This window comes from Triturus cristatus, chromosome 1_2 (genome assembly GCF_964204655.1).
Source record: "Triturus cristatus chromosome 1_2, aTriCri1.1, whole genome shotgun sequence".
Classification (NCBI taxonomy): Eukaryota; Metazoa; Chordata; class Amphibia; order Caudata; family Salamandridae; genus Triturus; species Triturus cristatus.
In genome coordinates this window covers 46661410-46685757 of record NC_140580.1, presented here as the reverse complement: position 1 = coordinate 46685757, position 24348 = coordinate 46661410, and the positions used below count along the sequence as shown (strand labels likewise).

At 42.3% G+C, this 24348-nt stretch overlaps 1 protein-coding gene across 1 annotated transcript in view; it reads left to right on the top strand.

Moving 5' to 3' along the window:
* The window catches only part of PIP4P1 (phosphatidylinositol-4,5-bisphosphate 4-phosphatase 1), a 160065-nt gene extending 136629 nt beyond the window's left edge, over positions 1-23436 (top strand). The window contains exon 7 of the mRNA XM_085600918.1: positions 21116-23436. Coding sequence (XP_085457044.1) covers positions 21116-21259 — 144 coding nt within the window. The 3' untranslated portion in view covers positions 21260-23436. The remainder of the gene's footprint in view (positions 1-21115) is intronic.
* Positions 23437-24348: the final 912 nt, after the last annotated feature.

Sequence of the window (24348 nt, the reverse complement as noted above, 5' to 3'; positions counted from 1 at the left end):
CTCCGACCGTACTTCCAACAGTGGGGTCATCCAGAGATAGACCTATTCGCCACAAGCGAAAACGCAAAATGCCAAAACTTTGCCGCCAGGTTCCCACATCCACAGTCGCAGGGCAATGCGATATGGATGAACTGGTCCGGCAGATTTGCGTACGCTTTTCCCCCAGCGCCGTTGATACCGCTGGTGGCACGCAAACTGCGACAACACTCACTGACACTCATCCTGGTCGCTCCAACATGGGCACGCCAGCCATGGTACACCACCTTTCTGGAACTTTCCGTGGTGCCGCATCAAAGGCTGCGGATCACACCCGCGCATTTGACACAGAACCATGGAGAAATTCAGCACCCAGATCCGCAACAGCTGAACCTGGCGATCTGGCTCCTGAAGTCCTAGAGTTTGGCTACCTAAACCTGCCACCTGACTGTATGGACATCATTAAGGGAAGCTAGGAGACGCACTACCAGAGCTTGCTATGCAGCCAAATGGAAGAAGTTTGTCATTTAGTGCAATAACAATGACATTAACCCGCTAGATGCATCCATTCAAAACATAATCTGTTACCTCTTACACCTATACCGATGCAATCTGGCATACAACTCAATACGTATCCATTTAACCGCAATAGCAGCCTATCTCCAAAACAGGCAGCACCTCTCTTTATTCAGAGTGGCTGCCATCAAAGCCTTCTTGGAGGGACTTAAACGAGTAATTCCCCCAAGACACCCACCAGCGCCAGTGTGGAACCTCAACTTGGTCCTCACCCGACTGATGGGTCCACCCTTCGAACCTCTCCACTCATGTGAGATTCAATTCCTCACCTGGAAAGTGGCTTTTCTAGTAGCAATCACTTCGTTGAGAAGAGTTAGTGAACTCCAGGCACTAACCATTCAAGAGCCATTCATACAGGTTCACGCAAACAGGGTCGTACTACGTACCAACCCCAAATTCATGCCTAAAGTAATATCGCAGTTCCACATAAATCAAACGATTGAACTGCCTGTTTTCTTTCAGAATCCACAAAATGTCGCTGAAAGAATGCTCCATACACTAGATGTAAAGAGGGCCCTCATGTACTATATAGACAGAACCAAAAGCTTTAGGAAAACAAAACAACTTTTCGTTGCCTTTTCCCCACAACACAAAGGCAACGCCATCTCCAAAGCAGGTATAGCCAGATGGATCGTTAAATGTATTCAAATTTGCTATCTAAAGGCTAAACGCACATTAACGATTCCCCCACGAGCCCACTCAACACGTAAGTTAGGGGCCTCCATGGCTTTCCTGGGAAATATTCCTTTACATGATATATGTAGAGCAGCCACATGGTCCACTATACATACATTTACCAAACACTATTGTGTAGATGTACACTCAAAACAGCAGGCAGCTGTTCTCAAAACTCTTTTTCAGACCGCTGCAGCTGGCACTGGTAGCCGCCGCTAATTGGAGGTACTGCTATGTATTCTATGCACAGATATGAATTCAGCAGCCCACATGCCTCGGACTGAATATGCTACTTACCAGTATGCATCTGTTCTTGGCATGTAGGGCTGCTGACATTCATATCGCCCACCCTCCTCCCCGGCGCCTGTAGCAGCTGCAGCTCTCAGAATTACTGTATAGCATGGTCATCACTTTCTGTACCTACTCCATCACTGCCACAATGGCGAAAAACAATCTGAGGATGGAGAGAAAGCCCATGCGCACTGTGGTCCAGGGGAGGAGTCACCTATCTCAGGACACTTCGAAGACTCTTCCAGGACAACAACGTGCAAACATCCGGACCCAACACTAGGCGGCGATCTATGCACAGATATGAATGTCAGCAGCCCTACATGCCAAGAACAGATGCATACTGGTAAGTATCATATTCAATATAGACGCTCACCGAAATACCCATCTTTATTCTGTTCAAGAATTATACAGCAATTCATGAAAGGATTGTTTCGAACTTTCCCACGTGTCCGGGCTCCACCCCCTGACTGGCTCTTAAATGTAGTCCTATCACAACTACTGAAACAACCCTTTGAGCCCATCCATAAGGCCGATATAAAATGTTTAACATGGCAAGTAGCTCTTTATTAGCCCTCACATCCACTAGAAGGGTTAGTGAAATACAAGCTTTTAACATAGCGCATCAATTCCTTCGCTTTACGGATGAAATGGTCATTCTCAGGACGGACCCTAAATTCATCCCTAAGGTTCCCTCTCAATTCTACTTGAACGAACCAGTCATTCTAAGAACTTTGTTCCCGGATCCTTCTACTCCTGCAGAAAGAACGCTACACGCTTTATACGTCAAAAGATGTCTCAAATTTTACTTGCAAAGGACTAAATCTATACGCACGTCAGACCAGCTATTCTTAGTCTATGGGCAAGGCCGCCAGGGCTTTGCAGTTTCTAAAACTACTATTGCCAGATGGATAGCGAACACAATCCAATTTGCCATAATAAAGCTGGCAAACCATTGTCAAGGACAGTGAAAGCGCACTCCTATCGGGCAGTCTTTACATGGGCTGCTATATTTTCTGGAGTACCACTAGAAAAGATCTGTAGAGCTGCAACGTAGAAGACAACACATGCGTTTACGCAGCATTACTGCCTGGAATCAACGCAGCGGGCTGACGCAGCCATAGGACAGGCAGTACTACGAAACTTATTTCAATAATGTAAGCCTCTTTAATTAGAGGATGTATATTCTATCAAAAAGAAAAAATATGTATATACGTATTTTGGGGATTTAGAATGCATATATTTGATTAAGATGACAATCGAGATATTTATGGTACGTGCCATCACCTTTTTTATATGCATTACCTCTGCACTAGCACGTTCACAAAACATACCGTTTTTTGAATACATTGGAAAATATTACTAGCACAACCCACCGTCCACTAAAGGTGCTTACCAGGGATATATACATATATATATAACTGCTTACTATTCTGATTCAAGCATGTGAATCTATGAAAGATACCCCAATACTGGGTAAGAAATAAGTTACTTCCCTTTAACCGCAGTTATCCATTATTGGTATCTTTCATAGTCACATGCAACCGACCCTCCTCCCGCGCTCTCTCTCTCTCTCTGTCTCTCTCTCTGTCTCTCGGTCTCTCTCTCTCTCCTTTGCTCCTCAAACATTTACAGCCAGATATGAGGCCGGGTAAGAAAATGACAAAGTTACATAGAAGAAATTCCACGCAGAATGGCCTGGGGCGCGAGCCAAGGGTCGACTGCTCTGAAAATCAACTACAGGGTGGCTCCAGGTACAATGCTTTCAGGACCACGGGTTGCCTTTGCTCACGTCAATTCGGTGTGTGCATTGCACATAAAATACTTACACGCGCTCTGGAGCACCTGTGAGTTAGTCGCTCAACTGTGTGCTCCTTAAGCGTCTTTTACATCACTCAGTGATCTATACTCGCAATGGTGTTACGTCTTGTTCAAGACAGCTGGCTTCCGAATGTTATGCACCAGTGTCTCCTCTCATACAGACCCATTCTGTTCAGTGGTAACCCGCTCTTTGTGACCCTATGTTGATCACATTGACATGGTCACTGCTTTACATGTCACAATCTGCACCGGAAGGATAGATAAGCTGCACCAAGTGAGAATCATTCAAAAATCCTAATACGCAAACTATGCCTAAAGATGTATTCATCCTCTGCTCTGGAACGATGTACCTATGGGCATAAAATCAACCCACTAACTTTTGTTTTATGGGGAAGGGTTGTAATACAGCTCGAGGAGTGAGCTCTTCTCCCTCCCTCCAGGAAGCCTGGTGTCCCCTTAGGGCACAGGGCAGTGGGATGCTGCAAGACCCGATGGGTCCCACACAGGAAGCCTTTTCCGACTCTGCTTGACTGGTAGACAGATAGTTTCATTGGTGATGGTGTTGTGCCAAGAAACCTTCTTTCTGTCCTTCTTAGTTACTAATGCTTCATGCTACATATACTTCTTATGCCTCTTTTTGTTCCCTCCAGCCGTCCCTCATTCTTAGCCACCAGCCCCGTTTCTGACTGCCCACTCTGTGCCTCTGACTTAACTCACCTCCCTTCAATCCCTAATCTTTCTTCGTCCATGTTACTACGTCTTTCTGCACTGTCACCTTTCCACCGCTTCTGAAGCCTCCAAAACAAACTCCCATTCTTCCTATTGCCCCACCTTTGACACCAGGATTACCTCGAAGAGCGCTTCTTGCCTAAAATTGAGGCTTGCTTTAAGGCATCAACAAGGCCTAACTCTGCATGTTCACCCGAGGTGCTGCCCAGGTCCACCAGACTTTCCAGTATTCAACACAGGAATCTCCAATTTATCCTGGCTACAGTCATCTCTGTGGTGCCCACATCACATGACTTGCCCCAGAATAGCATAGATGTGTGTGATACAGTAACTGTGTATTGACTCCTCTTTGCATTCCCAAGGACATTGGTATCGATAATTTTTATAAACGCATGCAATAAGCGGGGCTCATCTTTGCAGTATCATCTGCTTTACAAGTTCATCCACTGAGGGCCCAATATCTGGTTCAGGAGGCACACCGATTGATGTGCTTGAAAGTCCTGCCTGGATGCAAGGAAAGTATAAGGTTCCTATGAAATGTAAAACCAAGATAAAGGGTTAGTGGGGTATAGATTGCACAATATGATGTGACTATATATTCAAAAAGACAGCAATTCTATTATCTCTTGTATGAAGGTGCTCCAAGGAGATTGAACATGAAATGTACTCAAAACTTTCCAGCAGCTTCAGTTACTTGAAGGGCATATTCAAAGAGCTCCAGCCTTTTCTGTAATAAGAGGTACTTATCTTCAATGCAAATCATCTCAAGCTACTAATATTATTAGTGTTGTAATTCCACATCAGCCAGCTGTACACTAGTGGCCGCCCTATGCATGTTTACCGGCTGGAATTATGTTAGTGCATGAGGTAGGGTTGCCAGCAATAATGGAAAAACGGCTTTGCCAATTTGGAATGCCTTTTTGTGGGTATTACATAACAGCCATTGATGCAGGGCCCCTGATATCCAAGGTAATAATGTTAACAATAAGTCTCCCCAATGCCATATGAGTTTATCACTCAAATATCAGTATTAAATATATTTTTGAAATCAACCATTTTCCCTAGGCATCAGCTTATGAGTTCTGAAAAGAAACCACTTTTCATCTTAAATATGCACCTTTCAATTTTGGTATACATATATTAATTTAGCCAAGTAGAAAATTCTGATTTATTCGGCTGGACTGCACACAGGAGAGCTACTTACAGGTAGCTGGAGCGCTACCAGGTTCACAAGCTACTCGTTGGCTATTCAAACATAGCCACGAATATGTGGCCCTGGAGAAGAGGAAGTCTGAAACTAACATCTCAAATGCTCAGTAGTCTGTCTCAATGGTCAGGTGATGTGGATACAGAGGTAGGCAAGGTCTTCTTTCCCATCTCACAGTAGATCCAGGCTATGCATGATACCCCCCTCTTACTTTTGCTCTCATTCTTCTACTACAGTCAGGTGGTTTATTATAGTTCAGATTGCTCCATGAGATCATCTAATACCCATATACTCAGACTCAACTATCACAGTTTTGTAACGAAGCTATCCTCCAGCAAATCACACTGAAGCCAGTCTCTTAAACAGTGAAGAAAGACATCTATCTGCAGCAGCCCTTTGATTTGGGCTGTCCATCCAGATCAGGAGATTCCAAGAGCAAAAATCCTTCTGACTATGACAATGAGCATCTCTCGGCCTTCTCAATGCCTATGTATGGACTCCATTGGACAGATGAAATCACAACAGCATCATAAAGGCAATCTACTTGGCAGTGGTGATGTCTATCTAATTATAGATGAACTGAAGTATGCTGATCTGTGCTGTTACTGGTTCCCTCCCACCATCCTTGTAGCATGCTCCCTCCCTTCCTTCCGTGGTCATGCTTGCCCTTTCCGCTCTCTTCTTGCTGTCTGTCATTTTGTGTTACCTCTGCAGTTCCCACCCTGTCCCATGTTGCTTGCTCCACCAGGACCAAAAAAAAAATCATTGAAGAAGCCAAGCAGCTCTCGCATACCCAAGAGCTGTTGGCTTTGTCACTGTCTTTTAGCCATGTTGTGCAGTGTTGCTGCTGGACAACATGGCAAAGTAAGAAATAACAAGCATTGGCATAGCCAATACGTCTCGCCTTTTGGACCTTATAAGTGTTTAGTTATCCAGCACAATATCCTTGGTGCAACAACATCAACTGTTACATGGCTAAACACTTATAAGGTCCCAAAGGCGAGACCTATTGGCTATGCCAATACTTGTTATAATTGGCGGTGATTTCCTCCATGATAACCTATGGAAGTTATTAATATCTGCTTTACTTAATGTACCGTGGGACTCTCACTTCTACGACGGGGAATGATTCAAGCACGTCAATGTATGCTTTGTATATTGGTACAGGGACCCCTAAGTGAAGTGTACACCGTTATGAAAACTGCTATGACGGCTAGTCCCGCACCTATTCTGCTGTGCCAGCCAGAAATGCATAGCTGTCTCCAAAGTAGTTTCAGCAGTACACAGTGTTGCTTCTTGGTGGTTGATAGAGTAATACTTGACAATATGGAGTAGAATTGGATCCAGGTACACTATATTATCCAACCTACTTTCCTCCTAGCCTTCCTATCCACAGTTTTTATTCAGGGCTTTGTATTATTTGACCCTTGGTTGATGTGCAGGTATTATATTTTGGCATGAGATGGGGTGCCTGCTGAAGATCTATTATCACTTAGGAGAAGGTGTGTAGCTGTAGTCAGATGTTGCATGGCAGTGGCTCGATTAGAGTGGAGTTTTGTATATGGTTGAGGCCCAGATATGTGATCATTATTGTATTGGCTATTTTATTTCTTTATATTGCCTTTCACAGACATGACAATCTGTATATTCTGGAATCATGTCTTTCAATAAATAATTATTTCAAGAAGAAAAAGAAAACCAAACTCCGTGTTGTTACATTGTAAGTACTGATAATTGGAAATGGGGTACATTTGGTTGAGGTGCTCGGGCGATGCATTCCATAACAATTAATTCCTTTTAGAGAAGAGTTAATTACTAGATTGTGTGTAGCCAGCAATATATTTTTTCACTCTCTCATCATTAAAAACTGGTTCTTCTTGCTCCATCTTTCCATGATCACCCCGACATTATTGGGATCTATCTGCTTAGATTCTGTGTGTATGTATGTGTATATATATATATAATCAACCCTCTTGTGGGTGGTGATCAGTCCCTTTATTATTAAATAGATATATGGACGTTGACTCCCGATTGTACCAACACTACGTCCTCTAAAGGAGTTTCACATTATTAGATCTTTCTCAAGATTTGAATGCTTTGAACGTACTCTTGTGATTAAACCATGTAAATGTGAATTGTATGTACTTTGCTCCCCTCTTTGCCTATCATTCTGTACCAAATAGCCATTTGGAGTTTATTCCATTAACTGATTATCATAATATCACATTTGCAATCACAGTAGCACTGTTCTCTCCATGTTCTTCGGACAAAAGGGACAAGGGCTGAAATTTACACCATTTATTCCAGTTCTTTGCAGTGTTGCAGCATATTTTCAGAATTATTTAAAATCAGCCACCCAAAGTATTGCAAGTCACTAACGCCATCCCCAAGGCCAACATACAGCTTTAGGGTGAAGATCAATCCTGGTCCAAATCATGGCCACTGATTGAGTCTCGCCTGTCCTTTTCTGAATATCAAGTCTGTGTGGCCCGAATATCAAAGGAGCAGCTGCACTTAGACCCTTGGTAAACAAAGTTAGGAATTCAATGGTGCAGCCTGTAGCATAAGTAACAAGAACCAATCCAAATGTACTCCCCAGCCAGTTTGTCAGAGTAATCTGCCCCTTTGCAGCAACAGCAGTCAATAAGGATGACAGCACTTTTAAAAACATTGACCAGGAAGCTTAACAAAGGTTTTATATGAAATGTCACATATTGCTGGTGTACCCAGTAGAATACTGAATGTAACACATCTCACAGTCCAAAGTAAATGGACAGCATTAACCGAGTAGATTTAGCCTAAAAAATATATAAGGAAATATGTTTTCCTCTTTTGTCTATGTGCTTCAAATTACCTTATTAAAAATAAACTAGTAAAAAACCCTTTGTACATCATCTCACATTTGCGATGTCACTCCTTGAATATATTTTGTAAACACTTGAAAAGCAGTGTCTAAGTAAATTCTTGAGGTGGCAATCTCTTAACACTGACAACAACTGATTTTCAGACTTGGTGGAAACAGAGTAACCACTGCAACTCACTCAAAAATAAATGCTGAAAGGAGTATTCATATTTTTATCCACTGTAAATTTAGAACCAACCTTGACCACCTAAAGGCTCATTTTATTGATGCAAAGCCCAAACATCGATCTTTCCTAGAATTCAAGCACAACAGAAGAAATCCTCAGGAAGGGTTGATTTCTTCAATTATACCACTTTCACATAACTGTCACTCTGTTGCTCAAGTTCTCTCATACCCAAATGGGTATTTGGTGCAGTTAGTGTATACAGGTGTCACAGTCGTCTTTAAACATATTTTATGGCAATAGCTCTTTATTGTATGCAAAGTTGTTAACCCGTCTGGAACATTACTTTCTAGTTAATTTTTCCTTCTGGAATGCATACACCTGTTCCCCTGCACTTACATTTTAAGTTTAGTTTCTGTTTCAGCTGATCTTTCAATATTTCATCTATTCACAAGCCAGGATCACCATTCGAGTAATGCACATGATTTTATTCAAATTATTTGCAAACCGCTACCCAGGAGATCGAGATACTGTCTTATTGAATCTCAATAGGTCGATTAACAGATTTAAGGGCAGTACCTATAGACATACACAGTCTCTGTGAATTAGTGATTTTGTTGTCCTTGGTCTTGGTTGTTCCAGGATTGACTTTTTATCTAGTTGGCTGGCTCCTTTGTTCAATATTTAGGTTCTGCAGGCCATCTTCTCCCTGAGAAGAGAGAAGGCAAAAATCACGCCATCTATGCTGTGAATGTTTTTTCTCGCTGTCGTTCTCCTGTTAATTTTATATATCCCTTTCTGGGTGAACTTCTAGAAATCCTCCCACTCTCTCTTTTAGTTTTTTTTAAGGGTGGAGTATTTAAGGTCCTTACATGGTTCTATTAGTTGTGGGAGGTGTCTCGTCCTTCCCAGTTACACCCCCCTTTAATATTTGACCACTTGTCTGCATTCATAATATCATGGCGATCGGGGTTTGTAAAGTCTCCGCAAACCATTGTAAATCTGTCTGTAAGCTGCTACCCCACCCCACTTTCCTCTGCCTTGTTTTAGTCTTGGAATAGACCCAGAGACTTCTCCCTGACTACCCAGTGCAGGCTGGCACCCCTACCACTGGTGCCAACGTCAGCTTCCAAATCCTTTCCTATTCTGTGGAGGACATGATCATTCAAAGCTGTAGTAGTTGTTGGCCATCTGTCTACTCTACTTTTAGGCAGTATCATAACACATGCTGACGTGTGGTACATGGTAGATAAATCAAGGACTGCAAAATGAAGGAAGGTCCTTCATCTTAACCCCACCCCCCACCCCTTCCCTCCTCCCCAATCAAGTGCAAATATGAAAGAATGGTCATCTAAGCTTAAAGTAGTAAGAACATTGTGGGTGGGAACCAGGGGACTTGTACCATACTGTTGTAAATGCATACTACTGTATCTCTAACCCAGTTTTTACCTTCGAGAACACTTACCCGTGTCATGTTCTAGCCTGTAATTCTAGGAACGCCAGTTAGAGGTTGGTCAGCTGGCGATGAGTTGTTCTGTCTGCTTCTCCATAATTAAATATACTTCTGTGTCAACCTCCGCATCCAACGACTCTTACTTTCAACCTTTTGGTGACGATTTAACGAACAGCTGATCGGCATCGAGAACGGATCAAACGAACCAACGTCGGAAGCCATTCTTCAATCTTCGTTCCGTTCGCAGCGGCAGAATCAACTCTTCGAGAAAAGGAAAATGGATCCACGCAAATACATGAATGTCTCCCTCTCGTGCAGCAGAGGAGTAAAGATTTTTGAAGTAATCTTCATCGGAATATAACAACTAGAAGGCCACCGTATTAACTGTGAGTCTCTTACAGTCACGCACGTAATCACGTCACCTAGCAACGCATCATAGAAACTCAGCGCGACCATGTCTTGTGTCTCTGTTGCCTAGCAACTTGCCTCGCGCTCCGTGCCTGCGTTTCAAGCCTCAATTTCAAATTCATTGTCTTCTCCTATGAGAAAACAGTACGTGAGCACAGCGCATAAATACAGACTTGGTCAAAAGACGAGCGCATGCAATTTCAACGCGAGTAGAGCCCAATTACCGGCCAACTACTTGTTAGACATTCTTTTACTCAAGTTTGAGTGTCGTTCCATCCTAAGACCTATAAAAGACTGTGTTTTCATTATTGGGGACTACAAGCGTGCCACTGCCACTGCATACGGGGACACGCACACCATACAAACTACAAAGGGAAATTTAAGTCCACGCAACGTTGACACCCACACCAACATTCAACCCTCAACAACATCAACAATTACAGTATTATATAAAATATGTTCTATTTAAGACAACCATAAGCAAATGCAGCTTGAACTTATTTACTTCATCATCTCCAATTTTTTTTTTCATTTTATACGAGATCTGTGCATCTGTAATATACAAATAGTTTCTCCTCACAAACTGCATTATGTCGCAACAAGTAAATGTTACTCTTCCACCACCTTTCCTACCTGAACCTGGCAATCCGCCAATACCATGGGAAGACTGGTTTATCATCTTTGATAACTATCTCGAAGCTTTGGATGGCCAAGAGTTCTCAGGAAAGTGCAAGAAAGCAATTTTACTTAGTACTCTAGGTAAAGAGGGTCAGCGTCTATTTAGATTTTTACCTCAAGCTCTACAAGCTAACTGACAAGCAAGCCGTCCCTGATGAATATAAAGAAGCTATTTGCAGACTAGAAGTCAGTTTCTCGAAAGAAGAAAATCTAGTCCTGAACAGATATACATTTTACACTCGTCGTCAGAAGAGCGATGAGTCAATCAATGATTTTGTTGCTCATCTCAGAGAGCTATCAGTTAAATGCAAATTTGGAGCTATGAACGATGAACTCATCAGAGATCAATTAATAGTCCAATGCAACAACAAAAAGATTCAAGAGAGATTATGGGCGGCGAAAAACCCCTCTTTGACTGTAGCTATCGATCTAGCTAAAGTTATTGAAGAATTGGAGAGTTGTATGAAAGTAATCGAGACACAAAAGAAGAACAATAGTCAGCAAGATGTTTCTGAAGTCTCTGAGAAATGTCCTGAAGGCTCTAATGAACAACCTAGTGAGGAATCTGTTGCCGTTGTCAAGAACAAAGTCAAACCACCTGTTAAAAAATCCAAAACCAAAACAAATTTTGTTCGCGCTGCGGCAGCAACAGTCACACATCAGACGCAAAATTCTGCTTTGCCTCAAACAAAGAATGCCTCTAATGTGGTCGTCTGGGACATTTTTCGAAAATGTGCAGAACAAAAAATCGGCAGAAAATTGGAGTTGTCCACGATGATGTTGAACAAGGGAGAGACAAACTACTAGTTGTTGATGATATTGACATCATTCAAGACGACAACAAGAGACAGAACAGACCTAAAGCCATTTTTAGGTCTCGCCTGAGCCAGCGCTTTAACGCTGCTCTGGCGAGAGCTTTAGTAGGCGGGGATTTGGAAGTGCAGACTAGTGCTTTTCAGGCCTCCAAATACAGTGCATGTGCGCTGGGCGCGCGCACCATTTGTCAGTCTGCCTGATCACTTTTGCGGCCGCTTTGATGTTCTCAGTGAGCCGCGTGGCCACTGAGAACATCAAAGCGGCCGCGAAACTGCTCACCATTTGCCACCCCCTCCCTTATCCCACTTCCTGCTTGTTGTTTTATATTTGCCTCGTTCCTCTGTTGTCCCTTTGTAGCCCTTTTCGTTTGTTTTATTTCTTTCTGCAGTCTGGCTCTCTTATCTTTTAGAAGGCCAGTAACTTCACCGAAGGGTAACGTAAAGTTCACTTAAAACTTTACCCTTCCTCCTCGCACTGCTGCTAGCCCTCCTCATCGCACTGCCCCCACTTCTCTTCTCCCTCGTCAACACACTACTGACCCTTTCTTGTTTATTTAGTAGAGCGTCCATAAAAGCGCCTCATCCGCGCTTTTTTTGTCTCGCAGCACATATATATATTGACAACTTATCACAGGACAGGGAGAAATTACGTGATTTTCCCAGAATCACAAGATGTTACAGAGCAGAGACTCGAGCCGGCATCTCCCGCACTCGAGTCAGCAGCGCCATAGCCTCTCCACTGATACTTGTTTTATTCGTAATGTTTTCCTGCTCTTCGCCATAGGCGTGGTTACAAAAGTGCAGGTAGGCGCCTTTGCAGAAAAAAACGTGCATCCGAGTCGGGCTGCTGAAGTAGACATAATCAAACGATGCCCTTTTGACAAGATTGCCGGGCTAGCCAGTGGTGTGACGTCACCAGCGCAGCTCACTTTAAACAGCTGAGCAGCTTGTCAGAAGCATGCAAATAGTAGAAATGTTGCATTTCGAACAAGAAGGGTAAGTAGGAAATCACATGTGGGCAAAGCAAAAAAATGTCATGTACATTAAGGTGCTTACAATAAACCATTTTTGCTGAGGGAAGAAAAAAAACTGAACGGAATCGCAGGCCTCATTCAGTGCTGCCGCTGGCCACCGCTTCTCCTTATTCAGTGCTGCCGCTGGCCACCGCTTCTCCTTGGCCACATAATGCAGGCTGCTTCAGGTTTTACTCCATCTCTTGAGTAATTTGCCAATAGAAAGCCATCTGTCTTGTTCCCAGTTTTAATTTGTTTCTCTATGTGCGCACGCGCGGCTCTACTTTTCAGCGCTTCTCACCAGCGCTTTCCACTCCGAGGAGCTTCGCCAAGGTCTCAGATTAGCTGGTGCCTGACCTTTCACGGGTTTGTACTTTCCTGTAATGTTCAACTTTAAGCAGGATTACTTGGGTGGATATTTAAAGGAATTGACTTGTGCCTGCTTTGACCTTTAGCATTAGAGGGTGTGACTTTTTAATTTGCCAGAACAGATTCCAGTATTGTCTACAGGCTATTAGTGCTTTTGTCCGCAAGTTATTAAGGGCACAAAGGGCACGGGGTGGATGCAATTATTAACAATCATGGGTTTACTTTCCCCCACCTGATTTAGGTCTTTGAAGAGCTGTTTATGGTGCGCACACACACACAACCACACACACACAACCACGCTACCACAAACACCCACACAACCACACACACACCCAACCACACACACACAACCACACCCACACAACCACACACACAACCACACCCACACAACCACACAAACACACACAACCACACACCCACACAACCACCACCAACACACACACATACACACAACCACACACAACCCCCCCCCCCCCCCCACACACACACAAACACACACACAACCACAAACAGTTTTTTGGGCTGTCAGCATAAATACGCTGTCACCAAACACGATGAACACCTCGGGAAAGTTTGAGAAGTCACTCCCAACTTTGAAACCACTTGCTGTTGCAGAGTGTGCTGTACACATGGCAATACCTTGACACCGCGGACTGTTGCAAGGAATGCTTTGAGCCTCAGAGGCTGACAGACCTCAGTCTGTGCATTAGTTCACCCCGTCTTGGCGCTGCATAAAAACAGGGTGCCTACTGTCCAGCATGAAGTGAGACACTGTGATCGGGGCTGGAGATGCTGTTTAGCAATCTGCTTAGAACATTGTGTTTCATTTAGGGCATTAAACATAAAGGAGCACTGGCAACGCTGATGAAATGGATTTCATTTTGTGTACTGACTAAAACTTTAAAAAAGCCTGCAGTACTGAAACAAGCATTTGCAATGCAATAGGTCTCGCATTTGCAAACGTTTCAGCTATTGTCATTGTTCATGACCATGCCTTTTTTATCTATTTTATAAAACAAACACATAAATAAATGGCATTATCATTTACAATGCCAATAGCTAGTGTTGCATTATTATTAGCAATGCCAACTGCTCACACTTTTATAATGCGAGACCTATTGCATTGCAAATGCTTGTTACTATTGATGGACTGGAAGTATCCCTCATGGTTGACACAGGCTCCAGATATACCATCATTCCTTCATGAACAGACATTGGAGTACTAAGCCGTTGTTCAAAAGTGATATTTCGCCTAGGGGTTTTCCGGGCGAAACCATTGATATTCTAGGCTATTTTGAGTCAGATATTCTGTTTAAAAATAGGTCTACTTTCGGGAAAATCTATATTTCTGTTGATGGGCCTCCTATACTAGGGTGGGTTCATCAATATGATTTACATATTATTATAAACCCGAGAGCTCCCAATAAAGTCATGGTCACTGAAGACCATTCCTTAGATGATATCATACTTGAGTGTGATACTGTGTTTAGAGACGATTTGGGAGAGTTTGAAAGGGTATGCACACTTCATAACACTTAGAGAAAACAGCGTACCCATCCAACACAAGGTAAGGAGAATTCCTCTCTCAATCCAAATCGATGTCAAACAATTACTAAACGAAATGTTACAAAATGGGGTCATAGAACCCGATGAAGCCTCTCCATGGGTGTCTCCGGTTGTGATCACGAAGAAATCGGACGGAAATCTGAGATTCTGTGTCGATCTAAGATCACTCAATAAATGTGTAGTTGCAAACACTTTCCCTTTACCTAACATTGGGGAACCAGTTTCCACCCTTCAAGGTGCAAAGTTTTTCTCTAAACTTGACTTAAAAGTGCCTACCACCAAATCAGACTCCACAATGATTCTAAGCACCTCACCGCATTTATAACCACTGAGGGTATCTTTCAGTTCACACGTCTTCCCTTCGGATTAATTTCCGCCGCTAGTGTATTTCAATGTATGGTCACAGAAATCTTCAAGGGGCTAAGTAAAGTCGTATTTTTTCAGGATGATATCCTCGTGTTTGGCGACTCCATAGCTGAACACAATCTCATACTCAAGGATGTTCTACTCAGAATCATGAACGCTGGACTTACTTTACATAAAGAAAAGCATTGCTTTCTTGTAATGCAAATAGAATACCTTGGCTATGAGATATCTGCTTTGGGTGTCAAGCCCAAGAAAAACCTCTTGGAAGCCATTCGTTCTGCCCCAAGTCCTACCAATAAAGACCAGCTTAGATCATTCATGGGTTTGATTGAATATTATTCTAAATTTGTACAAAAAAAGTCTCAGATAAAACTGCCCAACTAAGACTTTTACTCAAAAAAGGCACAAAATGTGTGTGGGACAATGAGAAAGACTCGCGCTTTACACAAATTAAAAAGGAAATCTGTGAAGCTAACATCTTAGCTCTGTTTGACACTAAGCGCACCTCCACCATTATGGTTGATGCTAGTGCAACTGGATTAGGTGCTGTCCTCCTTCAAAAATACCCAGTGGGTGAGCGGGCAATTGCTTTTGCTTCCCGCACTCTAACACAATCAGAACGGAATTATTCTGGTATTGAGAAGGAAGCACTAGCCGCTGCTTGGGGCGTCCAATATTTTAGATCTTACCTATGGGGTACTAAATTATTGCTAAAAACCGACCACAAACTCTTAATCCGCATATTGTCTCCGGGTGGCGCAGGTAAAGGTTCTCCTAGATTAGCAAGACTAGCTTCCAGACTTCAAGAGTACCAATACGAAATTTCCCATGTTCAAGGGTGGCGAAATTTTCAAGCAGACTGCTTATCCATTGACCATAATGACACAGATGATTCTTCCCTTAGAGTTTGACAATGAAGCTGTTGCTTGGGTACAGGATGTTTTATCTGTTTGTGAAGGAAACTTCACACAGGATGACTGGTCCAAGGCTATGGCCAATGATCATGTGTTACAAAAAGTTTTCCGCCTTATTAAAAGTGGTTCAAGACGTGAAAGTTGCGTACACATCTCTGCTCGCCCATATCTTCAAGTGCTTGATGATTTTTCCACGTATGGTACAAGTGTTCTCATGCGTGGTGACAAAATCATTCCCCCTTCAGACTTAAGATCTAAACTACTCAACATTGCTCATGTGGGCCACCTGGGCCAGACTCTGACCCAGCGCAGGCTGAAAGCGAATTTTTGGTGGCCTTGGATAGACTCACAGGTGTCTTCATGGGTAGAGAAGTGTCCATTATGTAAAGAAGGTGAGAAGACTTAAAGTTGCTGTTGGTTCTTCCATGGGTCATTTGATCAATCCCAATACTCCTTGGCACAGCATCTGTCTGGACTTTATTGGGCCCATGGAAGAATTACCCTTAAGCCAAAGTTTTGGTATTGTTTCCGTTGATGTTTTCTCGAAATGGCTCACTGTCGCTTTTGTAAAAGACATCACCACCGAGAGCACTATAAAATTCTTTAAAAAACTTTTTCAGGATGAAGGTTATCCCAGCATTTTAATTACTGACAATGGGACACAATTAGTCTCCCATGATATGTGTTCTTTTCTCTCCAAATCTGGCATTACGCATCATCTCACATCACTATACAATCCACAAAGTAACGGTCTTTGTGAGAGAGTCAAAGGCACTGTCCCAACTTGCTTTCTCGAGTGGTCCCTTTGACCAAGATATCGTGCAAGACATGGTTAACGCCTATCGTACCACTGTTCACGGGTCCGATGTGAAGTCACCATTTGAACTTATGCAGGGTAGACCCCCTGGTACTAAACGTACTCCTTCGTGGATCAAAAACTTAATATCCAATAATGGAATGGTAGTCTCCACTTCTCCTGTTTCTACTAAACTTACCTCTGCTCCGCATATCTCAAAGGGAGGCTTGGTTAAAGTTAAACGTGGTAGGATCTCTAAAGGTTTGTCCAAGTTCAAAGGACCTTTCTGAGTTAGTGAAGTCTTTCCCCATTACGTTGTTTTAACCAATAGTGAAAAATTGAATCTTTGGAGAGTGGCTCTTTATCAAAAGAGTTCTTCCACCATTAATGAAGATCTTTCAGAAGAATCTTCACACTCTCAAAGTAACAATACCAATAGTGGTTACATGTTGTCCACTACGGCAGAAAACATTTCAACCTCATCCTCAACCAGCAGAAGTTGTCAGGGGAGGTGATGCCTCCGATTACCACAATGTTGGTTCTTCCACTACAGAGAGTATTCCTTTACCTTACAATAACCGAGTTACAAGGAATCGTAGACCATCAGTTTATCTTAATGATTATTGTTGTGAATAACTTTTTCAAATGCTTTTGTCATAGAACCTTAATGACTTTGTAGTTTTGAATGTTTTATTCATATGCTATTATTGCCAAGAATTTTATCAATTTTTACCAGTCCTAATTTGATTGTTTTTTCCTTAGTTTGTTCTCTTATGTTTGTTTTTCTCCCAAAGGAAGAAGATATGTTGTAAATGCATACTACTGTATCTCTAACCCAGTTCTTACCTTCGAGAACACTTACCCGTGTTCTAGTTCTAGCCTGTAATTCTAGGAATGCCAGTTAGCGGTTGGTCATCTGGCGATGAGTTGTTCTGTCTGCTTCTCCATAATTAAATATACCTCTGTGTCAACCTCCGCATCCAACGACTCTACTTTCAACACATACCTTGTCATACATGTTCCCCCGACATTCGGGCAGGTAGTTCTCAGGTGGAAGAGACAGTCTGTATTACTCATGAGTGTACCTGCCTCATAAAGCAAGAAAGAGAAGGGCCTTAAGGCCTGAAACCAGCATAAGACACTCTTGGCCCTGGTTCACAAAGGGCCTCCACACTCGTGGGTGTGTACGCACTTGAGGCGTAATCTCCACAGTGAGATTCCTTTGTGAATCAGGCACTCAGATTCGCATATTTGTGACATGATTTTACAGCTAGGGTAATGGTGCATGCTCATTTGGAATGGTGGACTGCCTAGCCAGTAAATTCCAGTAAATTCAACAGCTTACTGGGTCAAGCATTCTTTTTCAGCTGTGGTATCCACCAGTTCATAGAGCAGTAGTTTAGAACTGAAAAACAAGATAGAGAATGCTTCCGTCAAAAAGAGACAATACGGTCCCTTACAGTGCCATCATTGGTCTGTAATATGAAAGGGATCCGAAAATCCTGGCAGAGTAACAGTTGATTAGTAGAGTGCTAGAAACAATTGTCTTCAACAGCACAGTTAAAGGTAAAATGCTAGGAAATAAAAATGGATATAACCTTGCAATAATATCTCACACATCTAGTGAAGCTTCTAAAATATTTTTGGGTGACGGGGACTTTTTTTGTAGTGCTTCATTGTTCTTGACTTTAGGACTTAAGTATTCCTTTCTTAAGGGAATATCCACAATACCTCCTGTGATGTGCGGCCAGGGTATCGTTAGCCAGGTTGGCTGTGAGACCTGACCTTAGTAATGTTCATAAAACATCCTCCAAATTCACAAGAAATTAATCTTAAAATGGACTGTAGACTAAATCTAGATATGCTGCAGCATAATTTCTGTGAGGTCTCAGTAGAACAGTCCAAGGGGAGTAGGAAAAGCTGCTTTTTGCTAAACAGTCTTACAGTGGCATTATGACCTATGATACTGATGTTCACTGTTTTTTACTGATTGTTCAACCAAGTCATCTATTCATTTGCATTTGGTAGGTGTCAAACTCTGATGCTTGATTGACCTTTCAAAAGTCTATGCAGGGTGGTATGGAACTATTGGGTTTGTGAACTAGGACTGTCCGTGATGACCATTTACTGTTTCATCTTTCAATGATCTCCAACTCCAATATCAAATCTTTTGTTGTGTCTATGGTAGCTCAGTGGGCTTTGGGCATGCAATAGGGTTGTACCTTTTCTATCTTGCCATCTTTGGTGTGGATCTTGTGTTCTACAAGATTAGTCTTCCCAGAAGTGATGTAGAGACCGCTCCCATCTTTCTTTCACAGTGGTGTCTGAACAAGTCATCCTTTCTCTCCGGTTACAGGGTGTTCTCTAGGACCAGATGATACATCATGGTGTGGGTTATTTTGAGCAGCAATTTTTATTAAACCAAATATCTCTAATTTGCTCCACTTTATCTGATTGACATGATTGATTCTGTGAATGATTTCTTACCTGATTGGGTGACTGGGTGTGTTTAAATTACCTATAACATGCATGGTTTATATGACACGTTCTACTGGGCTAACAGATTGTACTCCTAATGTGGTTATGGCAGTAAAACATATATCCAGCTTGGATTATACGTAGTCTGGTTTCTTAGTTGTGGTGTTTTTGGTGATTTTTGACTTTTTCTAGATTTTTAGCCTTTGACTGTTGGATAGCAGCCAGCCTCTCAAAGCCCCAACAATTAATCAACCACATAAACAGTAGTCTCCTCATCACCTTCCAATCCGTTTTTTGCTATATCAAGTAAATGGCTTAGTTGATGACTAGATAGATCAGAGGCCAGTGTAATACTGTAGTTTACTGCTTATTGTGAAGAGAAGTAAGGAAAGCATCTTATCCCAGTCATTGGAACCAGGTCCTGTTTTAGAGGTGTGGTGCCGCGGCCAGGGCGACTGACTCCGGAATCTGGGGATCACGGTTCGATCCCCGGCGCCGGCGGCAGATTAGCCCAGCACCATGTGACTTTAAGCAATAGCTTGCTTAATCTTCCCGACGGCCCCCAGTGCCTAGAGACCCTTACGGGTGATTGTTCGCGTTTTACAAATGTGGATTATTATTTTATTCAGTTCTAGTCTTGTAATAAATCGGAACACTCCTTTAAACTATCTTTCTGCAGATTACATATAAATATTTTATTATGTTTGATCTTGAGGGTTTTAACAGACTTGAGCTTTCCATTTTGACGTGAAATTAATTCCTGGATTTGTGACTATATTGCTGTGTAAACCCACTTGTACTGAGAAGTGCACTCAGGTGGTCACATAAGTGTGCCGCATTGGTGGCTCAGTAAGGAAATGCTTCCAGAAATGTTGTACTGTAGGTCATTAAGCAGTATGAAGTGATTACCTCTCCCAAAGGGTTCTATGGAACCCAAAAGATTCTTGCTAGTTATCTGGAAGTGAATGTGAATGATGAGAAAGGGCTGTAGAGGAGCCGAGTGATTACCTTGTTTGTTTTTCATCTGACAGATTGAACACTTCTTGAAGTAATCATCAGTCTTTTGATATACCCTTGGCCAAAAGAAATGCTGAAGAATTGAGTTGTCATTTTTGCACTCGTTAATGTACTTCTCTTGTATGTTCTTGAACTACATATGAAAAGATAACTGACCTTCTATAATCACTACAGCAGAATTGAAACCTTTGAGGAGATAATTGCGGCCACATGAACATCTCCACTTTTGTAAAGCATTACTGTTTGGTCACTAATTGTCAAAGCTGAACGTATTATGTGCCATGTTGGTACTTGACTATCAGTCTGGTTTCTAGGTTGGCCGTCAGCTGATACTAGCGGTCCATTTATTCTGGTAATCGCCTCCCACTTATTGGAGTAAACAACAAGAGTTTTGTGCCGTTAAGTTACTGTTGCACCCACCTCGGCTATTCGGCCCCCCCTTAGAAAACAGCTAAACGGATAGGCAGCAAAATCATGATCTAGTGAGTACATAGGCAGGCTCCAGCCATTAACACGAGATAGCACTTATGAGCCAAAGAACAAAGTTTGCAAGTGTTTACAGAAGATAGCTTTGCTTGTAACCAGAAGAGCCACCTGATTTTTTTTCTTTCCTATAATCAAATTTGGCTGTTCTCTTTCTTGTTGCAAAAATGTGTTCCTCAGTTGCAATATATTACTCTACGTTGCTTGATATAATTAGTGTTTTCCCTGAGTTAAGTCTCTTCTTTATTGGGCAGAAGCTCTCAAAAATAATCAAGACTTTCTTCTTAAGGATTCCTGTTTGTAATATGATGATTCTCATTTTCTTTGTTGGTCTTGTGCTTCCTTAGTTAGGGAGAGCAAAGCAGCATGGTTACCTTTTTAGTGTAGTTTGCTAGTGGGCTTGAATGAAGCAATGTGCTTTCTTCTCTAGATGCTCTAACCTCTTGAAATGTCTCTTTCAGGTAGGGACCTGGAGGCTGGCGCAGAAGTATGGCGGGATCTATGCCTCTTGGGCACTTGTCATGCTGCTTACACTTGCTTTCATGGGGCGGGCCATTTACTGGGCCTGCATGCGAGTCAGCCAGCCTGTGCAAAATTTTTCCTGAGCTCCCTGCACCTCAGTTACAACCTTACATGGCAAAGAGCGAAAGAAGAACTTTGGAGTCATGTCCGTCCTTCCCTTTCCTCTTCAAAACACATACTCAATGACATGACCTTGGTCCCAACTTGCTTGTGCTCAACAGCTGTTTTCCCAACCCTCTGGACTCCAAGGCTACTACATGGATTTGTAGCCAATACTCTTGGCTTCTATGAAAGTGACGGTACAGGCTTTTAAAAAGGAGTGACGTGAACAACAGGAAATCCTCCTAGATGTGGCCATCCTGCCTGCATACTTGATCAAATACCCCCTACTTGCTCCTAGTTTCTCTGTCTTTCATTTTAGCATACATTGCACATATTTAATGAAGAAATAAAAATGTGATCAACCGCTTGCCAAGCTCAACGGACTCTGCTGAAGGCACACATGGAGCTAAGGGGGCCTGACAACAGACGAGGTTGTGGGAATGCTGCCACTTTACAGTCACTTTGCTACTCTCTCTTACCATCATCTTCCATAGGACACTTGAAGGTTTCTGTGGGTTTGCATATTGTGATGGCTCAATTGTCATTTGAGGTCAAGCAGACCGTTGCTGGCTTCTCGATCAGTTGGAAATATACACCTATCCGAACTGATGTCCTTTACCTAGGTGTGGCACTAAAATATCTGAAAGCCACCATGGACTGTTGACTTAGCAGACAAGATGAAGACCACCAAATGCTCTTGTGAGTAGTTTGCTCATTGCCTCAGTTGCGGGACACAATCTACTCTGCATCAATGGTTTTAAGTGTTTTCACATTTAGAATGTCACAAGTGTTATTTATTGTGGAAGACGAGGTATTGTATAGCCAAGGGATATTAAACATCTGCCATAGGGCAAGAAGTGAGATATGTGAAGGGTACATGATTTGGTGGTGATGGGAGACAGAGTGTGGGTAAATAGCAATGCTTTTGTTATTTATGATGTAACCCCTAGTTTAGAAGAGTGAAATTGCCTGAACTTGGGGACAGTGGAAGGGCAAGGGATGTAAGATGGCATAATCACATTTGAAACCTGAATGTTGTAATTACTTTGGGGAGGTAAGTAGAAGGTGGTTTGGATTCGAAAGGGCCAATAGTGATAAGAATGAGAGATGGAGTTTAGGATGCCTGGGCAGATAAGGCATGTGGCAAACTCCGCCATTGACTGGATTGCATTATTTTTTAGACCACAGCAAGTCACACTGCAGAAGCTCCTCTCTTCATTTGTTCAGAAGCACTCTCTGTGACCTCTGTTTGGCATTCTCATTTTCCAGATGAATAAAAGAATGCAAGCTGAGTTTTTCAGGCGGTAAATGGCCAGGAGTACTCTGGTGCCTGAGTGAATGGTTACAAATAGGCATCTCAAACCCAGTGACTTCTTATTGGTATACCTTAAATCATTAGCTAAATTTAAATGCTGTACATTGCAATGCCTTCTACAATATGGTTTCCTTGACCAGTGGGGGACCGCCATGGGGTGTTATATTGGAGGGCAATCCAAGGGCCCACATAGGGTTTGAGGTCCCAACAGGCTTAATGACACAAACTGTGGCCCAAAATCATGCCTGTTGTGGGAATTTGAAGCACAGAGAAATATGAATTCAAATCAATAAGGCTCACATTCTTTGATGCCCCTTAACTCACTGTCAAAGAGGCAGATACCAGACAACTGCCTTTGCTTCGGCATTGAACATTTAGTGTGATAAAATATTGCTTGCACAATATTTTGATGATGTACCTGTACTGACTCAAATGGTTTGACCCAAGCCATCGGTGGCCCTGCAGTTGGCTGCACCTCCCTGGCTACCAGGGCTGGTCCCTCTTCTGCTAGCCTTGGACTCCCACAGCTCTAAGTAAGCCCTCTATTTCTAATGCAGGATTTGCACTCCATTGACTGAACCTTCATCCATTTTAATCACAGGTTTAAATGCTGGAATCTACTGGACGTTTACGCTGGGATCAAACCTTTTTAATGCTGTATAATAATGGATGTAAATATTTATTTAAATGTGTCCTTTCGATTTGTCTTTTAAGTTGCACCAAAAAATGTTTCTGTTATTAGTCATTTTTAGCTTTTTTCTGTTGTGTTTCAAGTCATTTGTGATCAGGATTTAACATATCCCAGAATAATTCATTAAAATTCCTCCCTGATGAATGAAGAAACTTGGTGGATTTTATTTTAACTGGTAATTCTTTTTGTTCCTGTATGCCAAAACCCCTTTCAGGTTCCAAAAGGCAATACACAACATTATGAAATCTTTCAATAAACAACAAACTACCCTGTCTGGATGCACCCTTGCACAGACACAAGTGGATCCAAGGATTGAACCTATTCCCAATTACCTTTCATTTCTTCTTAGCAGACCACAGTCCCTCATCCTCTAATACTCTGAAGATTGATAGAGACTGATCCAGGAGTAGATTGCAAAAAGAAGCAGGCTTGGTTGACCTAATCCTCACAGACGAAATTATTCAGTAAAGTGGTTTGGTCTCATGATATATATTTCTCCAGCGTTGTTTCTTTCATATATTCACATGCTTGAATTATTCCCCATCGTCAAAGTGGGAGTCCCACAATACATATAAAGCAATAAGCAATAACTTTAACATTGAAGTCAATGGAGAAAAAACATTTACTATGATAGCACACCCTAGTCATTAGGAACGGCCCAAAGTACAGCCAATCAGGCAACAACACCCTTTAGAACCCTCACCACAGAGGTTCTGGGCTCTTAGATTTTCTATCGCACGTTGTGTGAAGGGAGTCTCCCTGAGCTCTACTGTGTGTGTGTTTTTTTTTAGGCCTACTTGTCAGACATTTCCTTAAAAAACAGAGTGATTTCTACAGATCTCGTTTTAGACACAGGCATTCCTTTGGGAAGCTGAAACCACATTTGTATGATACTCATAAGAAGCGCATTGACTGCGTTCACCTTGACCACCAGGTGAGAGATTGGAAAATCTTTGAACTTTCTCTCAGAAAACTTTGAGAGATAGAGAGGACAGACTTATTCTGTGGTTGCAGAAGTTCAAAACCAGAGATAACCCTCTGTCTGAAGACAACAGCAATACCGT